We start from the raw sequence: 24,134 nt of genomic DNA, 5'->3' as shown, positions 1-24,134 counted from the left end.
CACTGGAAAGATCTGACCCTATGATTCAATTATCTCCCACTGGGTCCCTCCTATGACACATGGGAATTATGGGAGCTACAATTCAAGATGAGATTTGGATAGAGACACAGACAAACCATGTCAGATGCATTCCTTCAGCTGCTCTATCAACTTTCAGTTTAGTAGAGGAAGCCAGACATATAGACAAAAAGACACATGGCATGAAAGATGCTATGAGCATACATCAAGACACATGCAATTACGATCAAATTCATCAGAGATAAAGAAGAGGGAAAGATTCACAGAAGAATATACACAGAATATATGATCAGGCAATTGTCCTAAGCAAATTAAATTGATGAAATCAATTATTAATCTAATTAAATTTTTCTAATTTATTTATTTTCTAATGTATGAAGAAACAGATTACACAGGAACCTGGGGCCAAGCTTAATTTTCCTCATATCTCGTTTTTATTTAAATTATAGTTATCAGAATTCTGAACTAGCGGAGTTTCCATGCTGGTTCCAATTGTTCTCCCAATGGGTGTTTTGACACTCCATAAATATATTTGCATAATTGGCTATGTTAGTTCTCATGTGATTTTGACATGTTTTGTGATTCTGAAGGTCTGAGAGAAGCTTGTGACAACCCTGAACCAACATTTTGTCCTCAGTTATTACCTAATCATGCACATTATCACATTGAGGGGTTATCAGGGATGATAGATTAGAGTGTCTATATTTTGAGTGATGGCTTAGGAAAGGTCAGAAGTGCTTTCTATAATATCAAGCCTTAAAACACTTCAGATGTGATTTCAGAACTGAGACCTGAATCAATATAAGAGCATTCCATGGTAACTAGGCTGCATCTGTTATGCTCCAGTAGCAGGCTGTTGCAGGACTAGAAACACATCCCATCTGAAGCATCTAGTAGTGTTGCAGAAGTCAGCAGGTAATAAGCAGAAGCCTAGGAGATAGCTATAATTATAGCAATTCTGTCAGAAGTGAGTGGTACCACCTTGTAGGAAAATAAATGATTTATTCTTTCAGAGAAGGAGATGAACAGAAGAATCTGCAGCAGGCATAAATTGCATCATCAAAATTTCAGTGCAATGCATGTTTGAGCATAAAATTTTGAGTGGATGAGGAGTTGCTTCTTCTGTAATGTACTGCAGTAACTGGAGCTCCAGGAAGCGGGAATCAATGCCATAGAAGATAGGTCCCAGAAACAGTGATCCAGCAGGGAGGGTAAATGTCAGTGAAACAGGCAAGCAGGCAAGGATTAGGGTAAGGCGAGTGAGACCAACTTGTGCAAGTGCAAGGTTAGATCCTGCCTTTGTCTAGAATTGTAATCTTTGGTTCATCATGAATTTTTTGTATTAATGTTGATTTTTAAAATATTGCATTAAAATGTTATTTATCTTGAGTACTGTGTTTTTTGACACCATTTACATTTTACTCCAGAGGAAAGTATCTCCTTAGTGCTGGCCCTGCATGACTGCAATTTAAGTGAGATATTTTAACACTTACTCTATATGAGTAAATAGAACCATTGCATTTTATTGTCGGTTTGATCTCATAGGATATCTGATGTTACCTGTATTAGTCTGTTCTCATGTTGCTAATAAAGACATACGCGAGAATGGGTAATTTATATAGGAAAGAGGTTTCATTGACTTACAGTTCCACATGGCTGGGGAGGCCTCACAATCATGGCTGAAGGGCTGAAGGTGAATGAGGAGCAAAGCTATGTCTTACATGGTGTCAGGCAAGAGAGCTTGTGCAGAAGCTGCAACCAGGAGAACTTAAGACCATGTTTAGCCTGCAGACACATTTTATTTGCCTTAAACAATGCTTATTTTAAAAATTGAATTAGTTGCCTCTCTTAAAAATTGGAAAATTTCTTCTAAAAACAATGTGGATGTCAGGCTTCTCTTGAAAAGTTGGAAGGTCTAACACACTGGATTTATGTTCTGTCACAACAGGAATCAACTAAAGCTGATGAGAATATTTTCTCCAGTTCTCTGGGCCCACTTCATGTGGGCATATTACCTGTCTGGTGCTGTAGGTGTTGGAAATTCGGAGATTCTGAATTCTGCTTAACTACAGCATCCTTATGATATACCTCCTAAAGATGGTCTTGCATTCATTTAATAAATAATGATTTTTATGCATACTATGTGTAAAATATTGTGCTGAGGAACAAGATGACAAGGTCCCCATCTCTTGGAATTTGTTTTGGTCTTATAGGCAATGTTATGGGCTGAGTTTTGTCCCCCCACCACAATAGATAGAAAAGATATGCTGAAGTCCTAATAGAACGTGACCTTATTATGAAATAAGGTCTTTACAGAGGTAATGAAATTAAAATGAAGTCATTAGAATAGACCTTAATCCAATATGACTTGTGTCCTTTAAAAAGGGGGAAATTCGGACACAGAGACAGATGCACACAAAGGGAAAATGATGTGAAGATACACAGAGAGAAGGTGGCCATGGGACTGGAGTGCTGTGTCTACAAGCCAGGGAATACCAATGATTTCTGGTAAGCCCCAAATCCCCAAAGAAGCAAGGAAGTATTCTTCCTTAGAGCTGCCACAGAGAGCAAGGGTTTGCAGACACCTGAATTTCTGACTTCTACCGCTCAGACCATATGTTTCTATTACTTTAGCTACATGAGTTTTTGGTACTTTGTTAGAGCAGCCCTAGGAAACACAGGAAGTTACTAAATAACAGTTGGAACAAGCACTAATAATTCTTGCAAAGGGGTAATAAATGGAGGGTGCAGAGTGCTGTGAGAGTACATGTTGGGATGCGTTGGTTGATCTTGTTTGGAGGTCGGGGAGCTTTTCTGAGGAAGATGTGTTTTTACTGAGGTCTGAAGGATAAATAGAACTTATTTTTCTGGTAATCAGGGAGACAGGTAGAATCTAGGCTGGAAATACTTGTTTGTGGGGAGGCTCTAAGGAAAGAAGGAAGAGTAAGGTATATTCAAGAAATTGGAATCCAGCCAGTGACTAAACCACAGAGAGAAAATCATGGAGCCTGTAGGGGTGGACCCTATATAGCAGGATGTATTGACTTACTTGCTCTGCTATTTTGGGGAAGTTACTTAACTTCTCTGAGGATAACAACAGTGTTTACCTCACATGGGTCTTATTAGGATTAGATGAGATACTGAGTGAAATGGCTGGACATGGTAAGCCCTTGATAGATGTTACTTAATATTATGATTCCTGTTCTTGTTATTATTATTGACAGGACAGGGATGTTTATGGCCCTGGGATGTCCTTAGTGATGTAGACCTTATCCTGAAGGCAATGGGAAGCTAGTGTAGGATTTTAATGAGAACTTCAACACTTCAAGCCAGATTTTGTTTGTAAAAGTTCCACATGACTGAGTGTGGAAAATGGACTGGAGATCGATGGAGTAGAGGCCTGAGGAGAAGTGACTGAGGTGGTCGTGGTGGCAGTCCTACCTTGATCTCTTTGTATAATTTGGGGAGATCACACAATTGTCTTAACAGATTTTGAAATTCTGCAAAAGATACTTTCTTCTATGTTTAAGGGTTTTCTTCTAGAACAAATATGCCCCAGGGTGATGCATGGATTTTTAATCTCATTCCTTCCATAAACTTAACAAGTGGCCTTGAGAAAGCCTCATATGGCTCATTTAATCATGATGCAAAAAGGTAAAAGGGAAAATTAGATTCTATATATAGGGTGAAGTCAACATCTTTGGTTAATGAATACATTAAAAAATGTCTTTAGGAGATTCCAAATACATAGTCTATTTGCTTTTTTATTCCATTTATGTCTTGTGAATTCATTTTAGAAGGGAAATTGTATTGATTTGCTCTTTATAAAGCCACATTCAGCGCTAACAGAATTTGTGATCTCAGATGAAGGCAAAATGCTGGACTGGCAAATGTTCACAACAAATATAAGTTTTAAATAAAGTACTGGATGTGCTAGGAATTCATTAGATAATTAAAGCCATCAAGAAAACTGAGAATGCTGTGGTTCATTCTGGATTTATGGCTGATTCTTTTAAAAAGCATCACTTTTGATATAATTGCTTTGCCTAGTATTGGCACACTTAAAAAATTATCTGACAAATTCGTTGTTGGTGGAGGATTGTCAGTGGAGGATTTACCTGTGATGCCAGAGGTAGGAAATGTTGAAGTCTAAATGTGATATGCTGCTTTCATTTCCTAGTGATACTTTATGATGTCACTCAGTTTTGAAAGGGAAAAAGAAATCCCACAGCAGAATTTCCTCCTGAAAATGGAGTAAATTCTAATGTTTTCTGAATTTCTTCTGTTATAACAGTATCTTTAAATAAAGATTTATTTTTGTTTTACAATGCCCTTATTCAATATCTTATTCCCTGTTGGTCAAAGTTAAATATTAATGTTAGTTTATTTTAAATAATTAACATATGCTGTATGTACACTGATTAAAGCACTAATCTTTATATGCAAAACATGGGTGTTTTGACCTGCATGAATTTTCAAAACTTTACCTTTCTTCATATATTTGGGTGTATATGTTTGTTTTAATGTAAGCAAATATACAAAGCTGTTAAAAAGATACTGTTGAATGTCATATATGTTAGGAATTTTTATTTTTATCAAATGAACCAGCAAATTTTAATGAATTTTGCAAAGTTTTATGTAAAGTAACATTTAAAACAATTTTCAGGGTGAGGCACTTTAATTTGAAACCCACTCAGGAACTCAATGGTGTTTTACTGAATAGATATGGATACAGTTTCACTAGTGTCATTCTTTCCTTAGTATGTTTACTCCATGATGACAAGGATTTGTTGCATCTTTTTGACCACTATGTCCCCAAATACTGGAAAATTCCTTTCTGCTGCATAGTAGGTACTTGATAAGTACTGGTTTACTGAATGAATAAATATATTTATTGGCATAAATGGCAAAAAATTTGTAGTACTGTTGCAAATAAAAAGAACTTTTGAACTTCACATTTTTAAGCTTGAAAGTGGATACTGCTATGTGCTAGTGTCTGCCACAAATTTCTAGCCACTCGTGTTGGTAGAAGACCTGAGTTGCCATGTAGCCCAAGTTCTCACCACTGCCCAGTTTCTCACAACTGCCAGTTTCTCACCACTGAGCTATCAGGGTAGAATGAATTAGAATCCTGCCTCTCATCCAGTGGTTCTCAAAGTGTGGTCCCTGACCTAGCATCATCAGCAGAATAACTGGGGAACTTGTTATTCATGGCCTACCCCAGACATGATGCATCAGGTACTGTGGGGGTGGGTCCATAATCTGTGCTCTAATGATCCCTTGAGGTAATTCTGATGTACATTCAAGTTTGAGACGTACAACTGTAGACAATGCTTGTATGGACATTGCTAACATTTACCTCTTTGCTCCCTTTTCCATTCTTCCAGTGATGTCCAACTCCCTTCTCATTAACACATTCTAATTTTAGGAATATGAATTCTTCAAAGTGAATAAATTTTGGCCTTTGAAAAATTATCTTCTTAAAATAATTTCTGTATCAGGTCTGAAACTTTATAGTCTGGCTTGGAATTTGACTGTTAGAGGTTATATTAGTTGTAATATAATTGCTGAAATTAAGGTGTTGCCTGAGGTTATCATCCTCTCAAGACTTGACTGGAGAAGGATCTGCTTTCAAGCTCACTTACATGACTGTTGGAAGACATCAGGAAATCCACCTGCAGGCTTACTCACATGAACCTCTCTAGAGGGTTAATTTATGATGGTGAAACTGGCTTCTACCAGAGAAAGAGAACCAAGAGAGAGCTCGAGAGGGCACAAAAGAGAAACCCCAGACTTTTTGTAACCTAATACTGAAAGGGATATTCCATCACTTGTGCCATATTCTATTTATCAGAAGGGAGTCAGTAAATCCAGCCCACACTCGATGGGAGGGGGGAAACACAAGGACCTGAATACTATGAGGCAGGAATCATGGGGGGGGGGGTCAACTTAGGGACCCTCCACAGAGCTGAGTTATTTGTCATTTTCTCGTATTTCTTGTATTGCACTGTTTCAATTAAGGTTCTTGATATCAAGTGTCAGAAATCTCAGCACAAACTGGCTTACACAAAAAGAATATGTATGTGGCTTAATGTGTGGTTTGACATGAAGGATTGATCAAACGTCACCTGGACTTGGTCATCCTGGTTCTGTTTGTTCTGTATTGCTTCACTCTCAGGTAGCTTCTCCTCTCCTCTTAGCATAGTAGCCTCCAAGGCTTTCAGGCTCAAGGTCAGTGGCACAGAGCGAAAGTTGCTTTTCTGTGTGTGTCATAGGCCCATGCCTGAACCAGTTGAGAAGCTGAGAAATTCTGACTGTATTGGTTGAGGCCCAAGACACACACTCCATTCACAATCAGGGATGAGTCTCATATAAAACACAACAGCTACGAGAAGGGTTGGTAAGTGCCTTGGGAATGACATCAGACAGACCTTTCATTGAAGTACTGCCTAAACTGTTGTCTCTCCCTGAGTTTTCAGTCAACTGGAACTTCTAGGAATATGCCCACCCTCTCTGTCAACACCCACTCCCCACATCCAATGGGATGCAGAGCCCTGTTGGTCTACTAGCACCTCTTCAATCCACTCCTAATAATGTCATTATGAAACCCTCACCTGGGCTAAAGCAATAATGTCCAAATTCACTTGTCTACATGCTTACATTCTTTGTTCACCTTATACCTGTTCTGCACATAGCAACCAGGGGGATTTTTAAAAAATGCATTTGATGAGATTTCTTCTGGGGTGAAAATTCATCCACGTTTCATTAATTAAAACCCAGATGCCACCTAACCTGGTTTCTATCTGCCTCTTCAGGTTGATTACTGTCCCCCACCAAGCCTCACACTCTAAACTTTTCAAATTCTCCCAGCTTCTTCCAACTGCAGTCTTCTTACAAGCTCTTCTCTCTGTTGGGGAAGACCTTTCCTTCCAATATGCTTCTCCCTTTCCACCCTTGCTCATCTCATCTTCAGAACCTAATTTTTATATCACTTCTTTAGACCCACCTTCCCTGACCCTCTAGAAGTAAATACTCTTATGTTACCTTGTGCCTTCTTCTTATGGCTTGTCAGAATTTTAAGCACTCAGTAAATATCTGATTAATGTGATTTATTTTTCATCTTCTCATACCTGTGCAGTTGTGTTACTCAGAAGATTAAATAAACAGCAAGATTCATTGCAAGGATGTCCAAATTTTTGTCTTCCTTGGGCCACATTGGAAGAAGAAGAATTGTCTTGGGCCCACGTAAAATACACTAACACTCATGTTAGCTGATGAGCTAAAAAATTCATTTTAAAAAACCTCATAATGTTTTAAGAAAGTTTATGAATTTGTGTTGGGCTGTGGATTGGACAAGATTGTATTATAGAGTTGGAATTCATTGGTGGTCTTGCTTGGTCAGGAGCTCCCCTGGTTCACAAGGTTAGATCAAATGCAGGAGATAATAAAACTCTTTTGAGAACTGTTTTGGGCTGTTCTCCCAATGCTATGAATAAATATCTGAGATTGGGTAATTTATATAAAAAAGAGGTTTAATTAATTCATAGTTCTGCATGGCTGGGGAGGCCTTAGGAAACTCACTGTCATGACAGAAAGCACCTCTTCCAGGGCAGCAGGAGAGAGAATGAGTGCCAGTAGGGGAAATACCAGATGCTTATAAAACCATCAGATCTCGTGAAACTAACTGACTCTCATGGGAACAGCATGGGGAAACTGCCCCCATGATTCATTTACCTCCACCTGTTCCCACCCTTGACATGTGAGGATTATGGGGATTACCACTCAAGGTGAGATTTGGGTGGGGACACAGAGTCAAACCATATCAGGAATGGACATACTGTACACATAAATGCTGTCTCACTTTGATTCTTACAACAATCTCTTGTGAGTTCTGTGTATTATCTCCATTTGATAGATGAGAAAACTGATGTTCAGAAAGAAAAAGTGACTTCTTCAAATTCACATGGCTCAGATATGGTAGAGGCAGAATACCCACAGACGTTTCTTTGACTCCAAAATCCCAGATACGATTGGAATTACAAGAAAAGGCAGTGACATGCTCATTTTTTTAATTTTAATTTTCACTATGACATTTTGAATAGGCCAAGGTCAAAAATCAAAATAAACATAAAAGAGAAGTCCTGTAGATTTCCTGCTGCTAGTTGGAGCAGAACAATAGATCTGAAAGCACCAGAATAAGGGCAATATGGAATTTTGGAGAGCTAAATTTTTTAATTATTTATTTTCCGGTTTCTTATTCATTAAATTAAAGAGGTGTTGAGTAGTCCTGCAGCATGAAAGAAATATATTCCATCTTTTCTTTTTATTATATTTTGATGAGGTTTATATACATTGAGTGAATTAGTCCATTCTTGCATTGTTATAAAGGACTAGCTGAGACTGGGTAATTTACGAAGAAAAGAGGTTGAAGTGATTCACAGTTTTTTAGGCTGTACAGGCAGCATGGTTGGAAAGACCTCAGGAAACTTACAATCATGGCAGGAGGTGAAGGGGAACCAGGCACATCTTATACGACTGGAGCAGGAAGAAGACAGTGAGGGAATGATTTCACTCAGATGTTTATCAAACACATATTTAGTACCAGATGCCAGTCAATGCAGATATGAAAAGTGCTTACACATTTTTAAACAACCAGATCTCATGAGAACTCATTATCAGGAGAACAGCAAGGGGAACGTCTGCCCCCCTGATCCCCGTCACCTTCCACCAGGGCAGTCCTCCAACACTGAGGATTACAATTTGACTTGAGATTTGGGCAGGGACAGAAATCCAAACCATTGTCACTGAGTAATGCAGGAATAAAGCTAAACAGGATAAACCATCCTATTTCCTTGTTCCTCCAGTTGCAATGACATACAAAATAGTCTACTACATTTTTTCCCCTCGTACTTCAAACAGCATGAGTAAGTCTACATTTGGAACAAGAGGGATTTTAACGTGGGCAGATGTGTTTAAAGAAGGGAAATGGGAGGACTGGGTGGTTTGATTATTTCAAATTATTTGTGAGGCTGAGCCTTTGGCTTGTTAGGATGATTCCTGCTAATGTTACAGTCTGAAATTTTATCCTTTTGTCTTAACATCTCTGTAATGTACATCACTTCTCCCCCAACCCCCAAGCACCCTATATGAATGTGGGGCCTAATATGAAAATAATACAAAGGGGAATGTGGAGGAAAACTGCTATGTATGAACTGATAGCAAAAAGCGGAGATGATGGCAATCCATTATTTGGGATTCATGATAAGACCTAAGTCCCATGAGTCTGGAAAAACAGAAGCACTATGCAAGCATATATCAAAACATATTTAATCTATTAAACAGGTATATTTAAACTATTCATCTCCCAGTCTAGTAAGCATTAGCCAGTTTGACAGAACCGGTGCTGGGCGAGATGTGGTTAAATTTGCAGAAAACTCAGAGGGGGGAATAAAAAAGAATCATCAAGTTGCAGAACAAAATGGGAAAAGTGAAAAGAATATTCAAAAAAAATTTGAGGAAATTTCATCTGGAGAACAAAGAACCTATGGGACAGGGTAAAAAATGATTCAGAAGATAGTGAATTCATCTCATTTCTCACGTATGTAGGATATACCCTGGTTCCAAATACCTGGAGGGAGACTGGGTGAATATAAGAAAATGTCAGCTATTTCTTAGGAATAACGATTTCACTCAGATGTTTATCAAACAGGTATTTAGCATCAGATGCTAGTTACTGCAGATATTATGGTGAACAGAGATATGGTTTATGCCCTCACTGAGCATACAATCTAGTTTAAAGAAGCAAAACATAATGTGACAAGTATAAAGATCGATGAAAGACAAGTTGACCTGGGAAGCAAATAGTAAAACACCTGACTGGCCATGATTGCAGGGAAATTTCTGGACAGCATGGAGATTTGGAGGATAACACCTGCGTTGGTTAGTTTTATGTGTCAACTTGACTAGGCTACAGTGTTCAGTTATTTAATCAAACACGAATCTAGAATCTAAGTGTTGCTGTGAAGGTGTTTCGTAAATGTGTTCAGCATCTACAGTCAAACTTCAAAAAGGGATTGCTCTAGGTAATATTGGTGGGCCTATATCACAAGCAATTGTGAGCCAAAAATGAGATTTCCTGGAAAAAAAGAAATTCTGCCTTAAGACTGAAGCATCGACTCTTGCTGGAGTTTCCAGCCTGCCAGAGCTGCCCTGTAGATTTCAGAGGGACTTGCCAGCCCCCATCATCCTGAGCTAAGTCCTTAAAATAAATCTGTTACCCCACACACGTACACATAAAGGTGTGTGTGTGTGTGCGCGCGCGCACATGTTCCATTTCTCTAGAGAACCTTACTGATAAGGTACCTTAGTCATGTAAAGTTGGTGTGTGTGGGGGTGTGCACTCAGGCAAGGTGACTTCCCAGGAATTCTTAGAGTGATAAAGAGTAGCCAGATCAGGAAGCACATTATAGGTGACCTAGAGACTTTGTAAAGATTGTGAGAGGATCAGATGCACATTTTTAAAAGGACATCTGATTGTATTACTTTTGAACACGTAAGTTGAGAAAAATGTGTTTGAATTCCAACAGGAAGGATATTAGGAAGATTTTTTTTTTTTTTTTTTAAATGGGGGAAGAGGTGCTGAATGTATTCTGGAATCTAGAAAAAATTGCATTTTTATCATTGACGGTAACAGTTTTGCAAAAGCTTTTTGTTTTTGTTTTTGTTTTTGTTTCCTACAATTACGTCTGTATTTTTCACTAAGAAGTTCTTGTAACTGGGAAAATACTCCAATCTGGCCGAGTAGCAGTCATGGAAGAAAAACTCTCGCAAACAGCAGTTGCAGTGGGAGGGTGGAGGTCATCAGGGGATTCCCGCTGAGAAAGTGGGAAGGAAGAGAGTTTAGAAACGGATCGAAGTTCCGCTACATCACGTGTGTTGTGAGAGAATTCGCCTATTACGACGACGGCAACGTCTGATCTCCTGGCTTTCTTCCCCTCCTTGGCGGGTTCTGTTCCGTCCCCTTGTCGCCTAGAGTTTGGCTGTCCCTGCGCCGGGGTCTTGGAGTTTGGGCGGGGTCTGGTACCTGCCAAATAGGGATCTTGATGGGGAAGAGGTCTGGGAGCCCTGAGTTCAGGCTGGGGTCGGAGTTCTCTCACCTTGCAGCTCCCACCTGCCACGCTTAGAAACCTACGTCTCCAGCAAAGGGGTCTTGCTCTGAGAGAACCTAACCGGGTTTTCTTCCATTCCCTTTGCATCTCAAGGTGTCTTCGCCCTGGCTCCAGGTGCGTTCCCCATCCTTTTCGGTCCGGGGCGTTCTGCTGATTATAGCGCCCTGCTCAAGTCCAGCACCGCCGGAAGTGAAGTGGGGCGACCTGGTGACTCCTTAACCCTTCCCCAAGGTGGAAGAAGCCAGGGTCTTCATGACCTCCCCTACTCCAGGGATCTCAAGGCGCCAATGGGGACACTTCCCTGTACCAGTCTGGGGTGCCACGAGGGCGAGGAGGACCCCCAAATGCAGGGGTTCAAGGACTTGCGTCCCAAAGCTTGGACCCACACTCGGTCCCACACCCCGAACGCTGGCCGGGAAGGAGATAGGATGAAGCGCAGTGTGATGTGGATGCCAGATAGCGAGAGTGAGGATTTTTTGGGGAGTGGGGATGGGGATTAGTGGAAGGGGCTGAGAGGGGAAGAGGCAGCAGGTGAGCCAAGGGGTTGTGCCCCTAGGAGGAGGGAAGAGGGGGTCTTTAGAAGGGAGCATCTTGCAGGGGCGACGCAGGCAAGGGTAGGGCTAGGAGGAGGTGCGGGGAAGCAAGCCCTGGCGGTGAGACAGGAGGGGGAGGAGGCGAAGAGGAGGGAGTTCCTAAAGGAGGGAAACGAGTCGGCGAGGGGCGACAGGAGCTAGCAGGGAAGGGAGAACAGCGGAGGGCTGCAGAGCTGCGGAGGGCTGCAGAGCTGCGGGCGCCCGGACCGTGCCACACACCCCCCGCGGGGCACGGAGGGCATTGCCGGGGGAGACACACAAAGACATGCGAAGAGGGGTTGAGCAAGGCTCGCGCACAAAGACGCCGGGGCGCACGGCAGCTCGGGCTGCACCCACCGCCCCCGCGCCGCGCCGTGCCGGGGCCGGGCCAGCGAAGAGCCCCGGGCTGAGCGCGTGGCGGCGGCGGCGGCGGCGGCGGGGAGGCGCGGGACCCGGGTCGCCCGCGCTCTCCGGGTGACCCGGGCCCGGCAGCAGGCGCGCGCGGGGGCGGCGGCGCCCAAGCCCAACTTGGCCTCCGCCTCGCCCTCTGCCCAGCCCGCCGGTGTCCCCTCCTTCCCGCGATTTCGTTTCTTCTCACGCTCCCCCCCCCGCCCCCTCCCGCGTCCAGCCCCGCTCTCCCCACCTTGTAAAACAAAGCCGGGGAAAATGCCTGCCCGTGCAGCTCGGAGCGCGCAGCCCGTCTCTGAATAAGAAGTGAGTACAATGGCGTGTTTGTAAAAAAAAGCTTCAAGTCCGTCTTTTTCAAAAAACATTTTGAATGCTGCATGCCTCATGCTTCCCAGCGCCTCGCGGGAGAGACCCGGCTATAGAGCAGGAGGTGAGACCCCCCCCTCCGGTACCCCCACCCTTCTGGCCGCAAGCTCTCCTGCCCCAGCCTGTTCTGGGAGGACTGCAAATGCCCCCTCTCAGCAAGCGGCCGTTTCCCGTCTTCGCTTCGCGTCCAAAGTGTTGGGTCATAATCTGGATTTGGAGGCAAACCCTTGCCAGATCCTCTCCTCGCCGCTTCTCCCCCCTCTCCCGCCGGTGCCCGGGGTTTTTGCATCTGCCTGAGGTATGGGTTTGGAACACCTTGGGGGAGTTTCCCATGGAGAAGGAGGGTCAGCCCTTGGGAGTAGCCGACAGGCAGGACTCATGGTGACCCTGGTCACACTTGTTGCCCATTGCCTGGTGGGACAGGCAGTGGTGCTGAAAAAAGCTTGTTTCCCCTGCTATTCAGTGGTCAGTCACAGCTGGAGCGAAGACATATCTGGGTGAGAACAGAAGACCGGGATTAACAGAAGACTGTGATGAGCTGGGGGAGGGGAGTGGGTAGTGACGGTGTTGAGTGTGTGTGGAAGGGGCAGCTTCTCTCCCTGATCATACATCAAATGGCGTGGAGGTGGAAACCAAGAGGTTCCCTGTATTAAAGAGAAAAGTCTGCTTTTATTTTTTTAAATATTATTTTGGTATTTCATCAGTTTTTGTCCATTCTGTCTGCCAAATGTACATTACATATATTTCTGCTAATTAAAAAATAAGGCAACAGCTTAAAAGAATTAAACTCCTTCTGGAAATGTATTAGGTTAATGCACAGACACACACACACACACACACACACACACACACACACACACACACACATAATATTTTAAAAATACCTGCCCCTTTCTCCCAAAAGCATATAATGGCAATGTGGCAATGTCTTAAAGGAATTTCAGATTGGGATTTGGTGACATCCAGGTAAACAGTCTTAGTGCTTTCTGGTTCAGCAGAGTGGAAACCACTGATGTGAAAAATCACAAATAGGAGAGCACAGAGATCTGAGGAGGAGAGGTTTGGAAAGCTTCGTTTAGAGTGATACTGTGGAACTTCTATGTGATTTTTTGTTGTTTTTATTCCAAAGATGGCTAAATTTTAAATGATGACTTTTGTTTTTCACTCAGACTCACTAAGCAGCTAGGAGGTTGTGGGGAGTCTGCAGATTGTAGTGATTTTAGCTATTATCAGCACTTCTATTTTAACAGTTTTTTAAAAATTATAGTATTTAACACATGTCCAGTGCTAATTTTGAGTGAAGGTGTCTTTATAAATATTTTAAAGGTGCCTACTAGCTGTGGCTTTATTTGGAACAGGTGAATGTATCAGGAGACAAACATGTGCATTCTTCTGTGTAGTAGGTTGAACCTTAGGAAATTGCTGTAATAAACTATATGTACATGGAGTCTCCACTTGGAGCCATGGGTACAGAAACCTCATCACAGCTCTAATTTCATTTCTTCCAAATCAGATCCATTCGGAGCTTTGCTGATTGAGGATCCTGCCTTCTGCCATCATTTTACAACACTACTTAGGTCTAGTGTTTTAAATAGCTTTGTTTGCAAAGCTTCTTTTTGATGGGCAATTAGAGTTGTATTTTATAAATTAAAACTATGGTAGCCTACATTTAACTCACAGTGTTAGGTAAGAGGGCAGGGTAGGCAGCCATGTGAAAATTGGCATTTTTTATTAGCTTCTCATACTGAAGTAATTTCAGGTGGCTGTAGGGTATTTGAGTGCAATTCCTTGGAGATTTCTTATATACTTACCTGAAAGTGTGTTTTAGATAAGATTATCATTTTATAACTTTTATTATATACATGATAGCAAGTTAACTGAAATCTGTAACAATTATGGACTTTAAGTTGATTATTCTGTTTGAGTTGATGGTTTTTAGAAGTCTTATTTTTCAGCCATTCTATTAACCCTTTTTAGTTCAATGTTGTCTTTCAATAAAATGTCCTGTAGTAGGTGGTTTATTTTCCTCTTAGCAAGTAGAAGTCTGGTATCTCTTATATTTTTGAAAAAGAAACCCATTAATGATATTTTTGAACATCTGTGATAAATAATAAATGGATTTATAGTCACCTCAGAGTATATGGCAATTTGTAAGAGAACCATATAAATCCACTCTAATGGAGCAATTAGCTCTGAACAGAGCATGTAGAGAGTCTAAGCTGTGAGCCACGGTTTTTTTTTTTTTTTCCTTGATACTGTTCACATTTGAAAAGGAAGGTACTTGTCTTCTCTTGGTTGTGTCTAGGATTGACACAATGATTAGCAGTAACTTTTATTTGTAAAACAGGTCAGAGATTGAAAAACAAAATACAGAGAATGTTTCATCACGAGCCCACTTTGGAGGATGGGCAAAAAGACAAGATTCGACCGTCGAGTGGTTTATTTACCACCATGTTTTACCAGAAAATGATGAATGATATATTTTGAGCAACAATGTTTGGATCACAAATTCTCTTATAATGCAATTCATTTATTGTAATAAATTAAATAGAGAATGTTCTTTATATTGCTTGCTTGTGGTATAAATTTCTTGAGAATGGGAATAACCGTGATCCGTCTTCCTGAATATTCCAATATCTAGTTAAGTACCATCAACTTTTAGGAGTTCAGTATCTCTTTGTGGACTGGCACAGTGGACAGATGTAAATTTAGAAATTTATTAAGAAGCCCTGAGGCATACTTTCCTTTTTTTGAAGTTTCTTGGTTCGACTCCAGTTTTTTTCCCTTTCATTTGAAACTCTAGTAGCAGAAGAGAGCACAAATCCAGCCCCTTTTCCTTGAACCAATATATGTGGTCCTGAGATCTAGTGACAGCACTCCTGGTTTGGGTTCCAGAGCTTCCACCAGGAGAGCCAGCGGAATTCAGTCAACCTTCTCTGACCCCTTAAAGAAGAAGCCCGACCAAATCCCTTCTCATCTCCTCCAACCTAACCCTCATTCTCTGTTGTTGTCAGTGGCGGCACCTGACTTGCTGGATCCTAAATCTGCCGCTCAGAACTCCAAACCGAGGCTCTCGTTTTCCACGAAACCCACAGTGCTTGCTTCCCGGGTGGAGAGTGACACGACCATTAATGTTATGAAATGGAAGACAGTCTCCACGATATTCCTGGTGGTTGTCCTCTACCTGATCATCGGAGCCACCGTGTTCAAAGCATTGGAGCAGCCTCATGAGATTTCACAGAGGACCACCATTGTGATCCAGAAGCAAACATTCATATCCCAACATTCCTGTGTCAATTCGACAGAGCTGGACGAACTCATTCAGGTAATGGCATGGGAGGAGTTGTTACTCCGTTCCCCCAAATGGGAAAGAAAGTGATAGGAGACAACTTGTAGCCCAGTGTATTACGGGTGTGCTGGTGGGAGCCCTATCCCACCTCGTTTGCCTTAACATATAGCTCTTTCCCTCAGTTTCTTTGTCTCGTTTCCACTTCTCCTGCCTATGCTCTCACTTCTGCCATCTTTTCTTCTCTTCCTCTTTTAGTTCTCTCTCCCAGTGTTCCTTCACATCCTCTTCTGCTTCTGTTCTTCTGTATTTCTTTCCTGTTGTCTTCCTGCTTTCTTTCCCTTTCCCCTGTCTTAGAAGTACCAGTGGACACCCATAGGGTTGCAGTTACCATGCGGAAGGTCCTCATGGTTAGGATGATCGTTGTCAACTGAGAAACACTGCTGTGGCAAAGGAGAGGGAAACAAAATATACAGAAATGTGCTTTAATCTTGGCAGTGGCCATCATAAGATAGAAAAGATGAATTCATGATGTGACCCTCTTGAGATGAGTACCCCTCAGGTCAACAAGTTGTAGCTTACCTCTTTAGCCAAGGTGTAACTTTGACGACTACCTTTTTAAAGTATCTGCAGATAAGTGATTAATTATTGCTTCTCTAACTCCCAGCTAAGATAAATTTACTACTACAAAGAAAAAGAGTTTTTGTATAAAACTAATTTAGTTCTAATTTACCCTATAATAGCGAACAATATCCTTACAGAAAAACATTTTGTTTTAAAAATTAATCCCAATAAGTTTCAGTTAGGCTCTTTAGAGATGGCAGTATTTTGTTTTTTTGTAGATTTCTTTTGCATAAAACAATTCATTGGTCAAATCAGGATCTTAGTCAAGTTGAAAGCTTTAGAATTTTCTCACAAGGAGTGACTTGACTGGTTGTTGAAAATGTTTTAATTGTATACACATTTGTTTTCCTATAGAGCCTACTTTTCTTACCTGATTTAATTCAAATTGGAATGGAAATTATCTGTGAGACATCATCTGAGCATGTTCTTTCTTATTTCATATTTGGTTTTACATTGTTTGAATGAGTTGGAATAGTGGATTGAGGGGAGAAATTATTGTTGACTTTAATCCTGCTTTTTGTTTGAGGACCCTTTCTCTCATTTCCTCTTGCCTTGGATCTCAAGATGCTACCTCTGCCCTTCATAGTCCTCTCAATTTACAGCATATGCATACATGTTCTTATTCAAATTTTATTGAAAGATATCAAAACTAGTGTTCTCTGGCACCTATTTACTTTCTACCACATTCAGAAATTTCAGCATCTGAAAATTTGACTTAAGTTTTGAAAATGCTGTTCATTTATATACTGAATTCTCTAGGATTTTTAGATGATGGTGACCTTTTCAGTATTGACAGTGAAAGTGCCAGCTGACATTATTGTCCCAACTGCCCCCTTCACAGGTCCCACGTAAGATCACTTTCATTTCATTCTCTCTTTGGGCCACATAGTCCTATGTGGTACTAAAAATCTTTGAAGAATCCTCACTTCCCTTGGTTTCTGAAGAAGAGCTCTTGGGTATCTTGGTGGAGGCAGCATGGTGCAGTAGTAAAAGCTTCAACTTTGGGAGCAGACAGGATGTGTGTTGAACTGCAGTTGAGTGTTTTATTGGAAGTGTCATCTTAAACAAGTAGTTTTCCTCTTTAAGCCTTAAATGATCTATCTGGAATGAGGAAAGAGTATCTATCAAGTAGGTTGTTGTGAGGTAAAGAGATAATCCATGTAAAGTGTTTTGGTGCTCAAAAAGTGTTAGATTTGTTTTCTGTGGTTATTGTTTTCGTCTCTTGTCCCTTCATTGGATTGTAGCCTCTGATTCATGTAGTTGCATTCTTATCACCTGGAGTGAGTTGCTTGGTTGGACAGGACAGGAAAAAAAAAAAAAAGACATGACCAGTGTTTCAGGACAACACTGGAAGAAATTTTTTGTGAATTTGAAAATGGTCTCACTATCCAATATTACCCAGATTTGTTAAGAATTCTAAAGATAACTTGAAGGTCATGGCAGGTAGGAGCAATCTGGTGGTGAATACTGACCACTTTTTGCTACATTGTCTTTGAAATGGAAACAAGCAGAAATCAAAATATGACCTAAGATTTTTCTCTATGCTCTGCATGGGCAATCCATTTTAACTTTATTAATTTTCTCTGCTGATTATTTTTGCTTTGTAAAAATCTTTTTTTATGCTGATTCAATATTTTTCAATGCAGAAATTACCTATTATTTACTCTTATACTGTTCACCTTTATAACCCATTGGTTTTAATAATTATTTTTCTTTTTCAACATAATTTATTTTGATAAAAGAAATCTTTACAATGCCATGGCTTCAAGGATCAAGATTAGTGTGTAAACAGGGAGGAAGTTAAATAAGCCAGTAATCATATATTAGAATTACACTTCCTTCATATGATTCTTATAAATTTTCCGATCTTTTTTTCACATTTATTTTCCCATTTAATCATCCCTTAAAACCTCATGAGTGTGTCTATTGGGCAGCAATACCACAACATTAAGGATTAGACAGCATCATTCGGATGAGAGTTCAGGTCTTCAGAATCTTTTGGTCAGGCATTTTTCCTAGGAGTCTTTGCTCTTTTGGAGCTCATCTACTTTCAGTGCTGAGGGCAGAAACAGTTGGAGTAGTTAGCATTTCAGTTCTAGTGTTGTTGAATAAATTCTGCTACATATTATGGAGAGTGAAGACAGAGGAGGAAGTGAGTGGTCTGACAGTGGGCCAATATCAGGTGCAGTTAGTCTAGTCTGGTCTCAGGCACTAGGTTATTAATTACTCCTCTGGTTGGACTATAGCAACTTGATTTCATGCTGTAGTTGTGTCTCAGGGTGAGGTTGGGGAGGTGAGGGAAGATATAGGTAATGGAGCATTAAGGCAGATGACATCAACTGCTTTTGTTGTAGAAACATGTGTGTAGGTACTAAGTGTTGTTTTTGGCACTGGACTTTCAAGACAAGGTTGGGGAGGGGCAAAGATATCAAAACAGATACCTTTGCCAGCCTGACGTGTTTTGAGCATATGATTTTCAACTCCCATTACATTTAAACTTATATGATGTCAGTACAGAAACATATATGGCAAATTGTTTAAGTTTCTTTCTTTTTTCTTTTTGAGACAATGTTTCCCTCTCGTTGCCCAGGAAGGAGTGCAATGGCGTGATCTCAGCTCACTGTCTTCCTCATGGGTTCAAGTGATTCTCCTACCTCAGCCTCCTGAGTAGCTGGGATTGCAGGCATGTGCCACCATACCCAGCTAATTTCATATTTTTAGTAGAAATGGGGTTTCTCCATGTTGGTCAGGCTGGTCTCGAACTCCCAACCTCAGGTGATCTACCTGCCTCAGCCTCCCAAAGTGCTGGGATTGCAGACGTGAGCCACTGCGCCCCACCTGTTTACATTTTAAGAGCCATGGATACCATTAACAATAGCCAAAATTTAATTAGCACTTACTTTGTGCAAGGCATTATTCTAACTGTTTAACTATATTATCTCATATAACTCTCTTAAACAATCCTAAGTGGTAGGTGCCTTATTATCTGCTTTTACCTTATAGGGACACTGAAGCAAGGGGCACTTCAGTCTCCAAGAGTGCGTGGTGGAAGAACTGTCATTCAAATCTTTGGATAAAATCTAGCTCTTAGTGCTGGTATTGACTGCTTTTAAAAATAATTTAGTAAACATTTGATGTAAAGTTTCCTATTATTCCATATGTTAAGGTATAATGGATATTATAGTTCTCTGTACATATAGCATATCTTTCTTTCCAAATTGAAAAGTATATAAACTGGAATCTTAAAATTCTTTCTGGATGACAGGATTATATCAGTATTTTCCCATTTAAATGTGGCAAACCAGTAGAGGATGGTCACATTAGACATATCTGGTCTTCATTTATTTCCATGTGAGCTGAATAAATTATAGGGTCAAAAGATAGAGTGAAATCTATGATCTATATGTTGACAATATAAATATCTTATAGGACACTTGACTTTTTTGTTTTCTAGCTTGAACCCCACTCCTTCTTGAGCTAGATTGGGAAGATATTGTCTGTTTTGGGGTGAAGAAACTCACATGTTTGGACAAGGTCATCTGGTGGCCTCAGGTCTAGATCTTCGAAGTCTTCCTGCTGAAGGGATTATCTTCTCTTTACACTAGGCATCTCATTTTGGTTCATCCAGTGGCATTTATTGAGGACCTCCAATGTGTATACTTCAATGGTGGGTGTTGAGCCATTTAAGATGATGGAAAAAAAATATGACTTCTCTCAAGCTCTCCTTTCTACATGTCAATCAAAGGAGATAGCTATCAACGTAGGCACAATAGCATTACCATAGAAATACTTACAGACTGGAGCTGGAATCCCTAAATATTGGGGCCCTGAGGAAGAAATTAAGCATTTAATGAGAGGAAGGTACAAAAGATGTGAAAGGAAACTTGATTTTAAGGTGCTTCAGAGTGCTCTAGGGGAAGACGAGGGGACTAGTGGACATTCTAAGCAGAATGGGTATGGTATGCTCCAGTGACTGAATATCTGGGTGTGAGGAGCAGGGGCATGAGCAGGTTTAACAAAGTAGACCGCAGAGCATTGTTCCATACCAGGGAGGTGGGCTTTATTCTAGGTCTACTTCTCCACCTGGTGTCAGTTTTGTGGGCACTTGGCTGTGTAGCAGAGGATACTTGGAGCTACAGGATAAATAAACATGCCTTCTCTAGAATACCAGTGATAGTGGCCTGCAAAAAAAACACAAAACATTGTTTTATATTAATTCTATAATCATTCATTCATTCAAAAACATTTGTTGAATGTCTACTGTGTACATTGTCCTAAGTGCTGAAAGACAGTGGAGAATAAAATCAGAAGAAAATTTGTACCATCAGTGAGTTTACATTTGCTGGGGAAGGTAATATGTTTGATAAAGTAAGTTTCAGGAGAAAAAATAAAGCAGTGGAGAGGGCTAGAAAATATTGGATGGTGTTGGTGATTAATTCCAGATATGGTCACTAGGGAGGCTTCACTAATAAGGTGACTTTTAAGTGAAGAGTGAGGGAAATAGCCAAGTAGCTGTCTGGGGAATAACACTTAGGCAGAATACTCATCACATACAGAGGTTCTCGCCGAGGAGAGAGTTTCTGGCATGTAGAAGAACTGCAAGGATGCTGGGATGGAGAGGTAGAAGGTGGTGTCAGGCAGGTAATGGGGGCGAGGTCATGTAGGGCCCTGGAAGTCATCATCATAAGGAGTTTGGCTTTTTGGTGCAGATAAGTATTCAGCTCGGCTTACATTTCAACAGAATTTCCCTGGCTGTGATGTTGAGAATAGACTGCACAAGGCTGTGGGTAGAAACAGGGGAGGCGGGCAGGAAGCTGTTGTAATAATCCTGGTAAGAAATGAGGGAGGCTTGAACTAAGGGGTTGTGAGATGTGATCAGATTCTGGATATATTTTGGAAGGAAAGCCAATGGGGTTTGCTGATTGACCAGAGGTGCAGGGCAAGGGGGAGGAATCAAGGACAACCCCAAGATTTTTGTCTCAGGGAATGAGCAGAATGGGGCTCCCACTTTCCTGAGATGGGGAAGAGTGAAAAAGAGCTGGTTTTGGGCATAATGTCAGGAGCTTAGCTTTGGACATTGCACTAATTGTGTCAGTTAGACATGTTTTAGTTATTGAGGAAAATTTATGGGATGCCACATAGCAGGGCTTACAGATCCACAGTTTATTGCAGGAAAATGATAGACATATAGCAACAGAACCCAAGTAAAGCCATGCATCAGAGGCAAAGGCTGCATGACAGCAAGGGGTCTGCAGAGGCCAGTGCCAGCTCCAGCAATACTTCCTCTGCAAGGCCATACCAGGACACTCCTCTCTTGAATCAAGAACCACTGATGTGTGCATGGAACATTTTGGAACCAAATAGCCTAAAAAGGGGTGTCAGCCAAGGCTTCTTATATCTTGCTGGTCATATAGGGCTATGTTTCCCATGTAACCAGCCCCAGTGACATAGTTCCCCAGAGTCTCACCAAGACCAGGTGCAAATCATCCATTGCACTGTTACTAATAAGCAATGCTGACAAGCTGGTGCCAACTTCCCTGAAACTCCTCAGACCATGGCTATAAAGTGACACTCTTGGTTATCGTGTCTCATGCCTTTACCAAGGGACGGTGCTGTATTTAGGCAAAACAGCTCAGACTGATTTCAGGTCAGCACAGCCATGTGAAATTTGAGTTGATTATTAGGACATCCAAGTGGAGATGTTGAGTAGGAAGCTGCAAATATGAGTTTGGAGTTTGGGGGAGGGGCCAGGCTGAAGATACACATTTGGAAGTCATCATTATATAGAAGCTATTTAAAATCAAGACACTGGATAAAAACATCTGGGGAATGAGTGTAGGTTGAAATGAACAGAGATTCTAATGTGATTCCAGGAGCACTTCAACATGTAGCAATCTGTAAGGACTAGAATCCAAAAGATTTCAAGGATATTTCTCTCATTTTAGGAAACTGCATCACTCTATGCCCCTAGACCTCCAAAGATTTTATTTTATTATTTTCCTTTAAGGGCCACTTAAAAGAAACATTATTTTATATATATATACACACACACACATATATATAAATATATATATATATATTTATATGTAAAAAAATATAAATATATATAAAATATATAAATATATAAATATATTCTTGTGTATACATATACATAAATATCCACATATGTGTGTGTGTGTATATATATATGGTTGGTACAAATGTGGTTTTTGTCATTACTTTCAATGGCAAAAACTGCAATTACTTTTGCACCAACCTAATACAATGATTTGGTGCCTGTCATTCTGATTTGTGTAAGCACTCAGGTATATTAGATATTTGACCTCAGTCTTAAAAGGAGTATAATTGTTTTTTATTTATGGACAGATAACATGCTGTCCAGAAAGCATCTAAAAAGGCTTTCTTTTCTTACCGGTGGTTTTACTCTTCTCATAAAACTTTTTGTACTTAATTATAGATTTTAGGAACATAAAAATAGCCTGCAAAATGTCTAAACATCCCATAAATACTTTATGTCCTTTGGGTTAATCTCTGGAAAACAGCACTTTAAAGCAGTGCCATGTGTAACCTTCTTGGATGTACATTAACCTAGTAGCTTGAATTATTTTACCAGATTAACTAGATGCTACTTAAATGTCAGTGCTCCAAAGGTGAGAGTTCCAAGAGGGAACTGGGCTACCAAATGGGGATATAGAAGTCTTAAAGAAAACCGTGTCAATTTCCAATTTTCGTAGGACTCCCCCACGTGCTACTTTCTTAGAGGAATAAATCATTCTTGCTTTCGCTCTCTGCCCATATGTTCATGCTGGCTTGCAAAATACTTTTTCTTGTATAACTACATCGAGTAGCAATTGAGACATTTTCGTGTACTGTTTGTTAATAATTAGGTTTTTATTATAAAACTTGAAAGTAGTCTGTCAGAAAATTTTATCTTTGAAGAATATATGAAGATTAACAAGTTAATATTGGATACAAAATGAGAAAAATGCCATATGAGTGGTATATATCAATAAAATATCACTCAAACTGATGTGATTGAAAAGGAATATTATTTAAAAATAATGACTAGAATATTATTTGATAGATGGGATGGTTATTTGAGAAGGAGAGAAATGATTCTGCATGTAAATTTTCATATATTTCAAAATATTTTTTGGCAGAAAATTTATTTAGTCTAAGCTGAAAACAAGACTTAAATGTAGAACTCAGTCAAATAGCCAGTATTAGAGTGAGGTTGGACCAGTGTAGTTCTGTCAATATTAATTATAGTAATAGCTCTAAAATACTGAGAGTTGTATATTCCATGTTTGTGTATTTTTATCATATATTTATATATCATTTTACACTTTAAAGTAAATTATATTACTTAATTCTCACATCCCTTAGGCACATATGTAGTAATTCATATTTGTAAAATGGAGAAACCGAGGGACAGACAGATTAAGTGCCTTGCAGTTCAGAAAGAAACAAATGGCACCTTAACCAGATTCTTCTTGATAACTCCATCTCCAGTGCTTTCCTCTTACACAGTTATACAGGAATGTGTACAACACATGTCTAGCCATATTAGATACCCAATAAATATTTAGTTCAAGTCTGCATTCTAGAGGTACTTTGATAAATCTTCTGTCTTGCTTTGTTAGGAAACAGGTTTTTCTTCATGAGCACCATTTTACAGATGAGTAAATTGAA

At 40.3% G+C, this 24,134-nt stretch overlaps 1 protein-coding gene across 6 annotated transcripts in view; it reads left to right on the top strand.

The window, feature by feature from the left end:
- KCNK2 (potassium two pore domain channel subfamily K member 2) overlaps positions 1–24,134 on the top strand; it is a 229,858-nt gene that overhangs the window by 70,503 nt on the left and 135,221 nt on the right. For 2 of the 6 annotated variants that reach the window (XM_007988450.3, XM_073011509.1), the window contains one exon: positions 15,547–15,857. In XM_007988450.3, coding sequence (XP_007986641.1) covers positions 15,547–15,857 — 311 coding nt within the window. Of the gene's footprint in view, positions 1–10,957; positions 11,301–11,872; positions 12,597–12,694; positions 12,831–15,546; positions 15,858–24,134 lie in introns of those variants that run through there. The other 4 variants (XM_007988452.3, XM_007988449.3, XM_007988451.3 and 1 more) reach the window with 4 other exon arrangements.

Source organism: Chlorocebus sabaeus, chromosome 25, assembly GCF_047675955.1.
Source record: "Chlorocebus sabaeus isolate Y175 chromosome 25, mChlSab1.0.hap1, whole genome shotgun sequence".
Lineage (NCBI taxonomy): Eukaryota > Metazoa > Chordata > Mammalia > Primates > Cercopithecidae > Chlorocebus > Chlorocebus sabaeus.
This window is presented reverse-complemented; position numbering and strand designations above follow the sequence as displayed.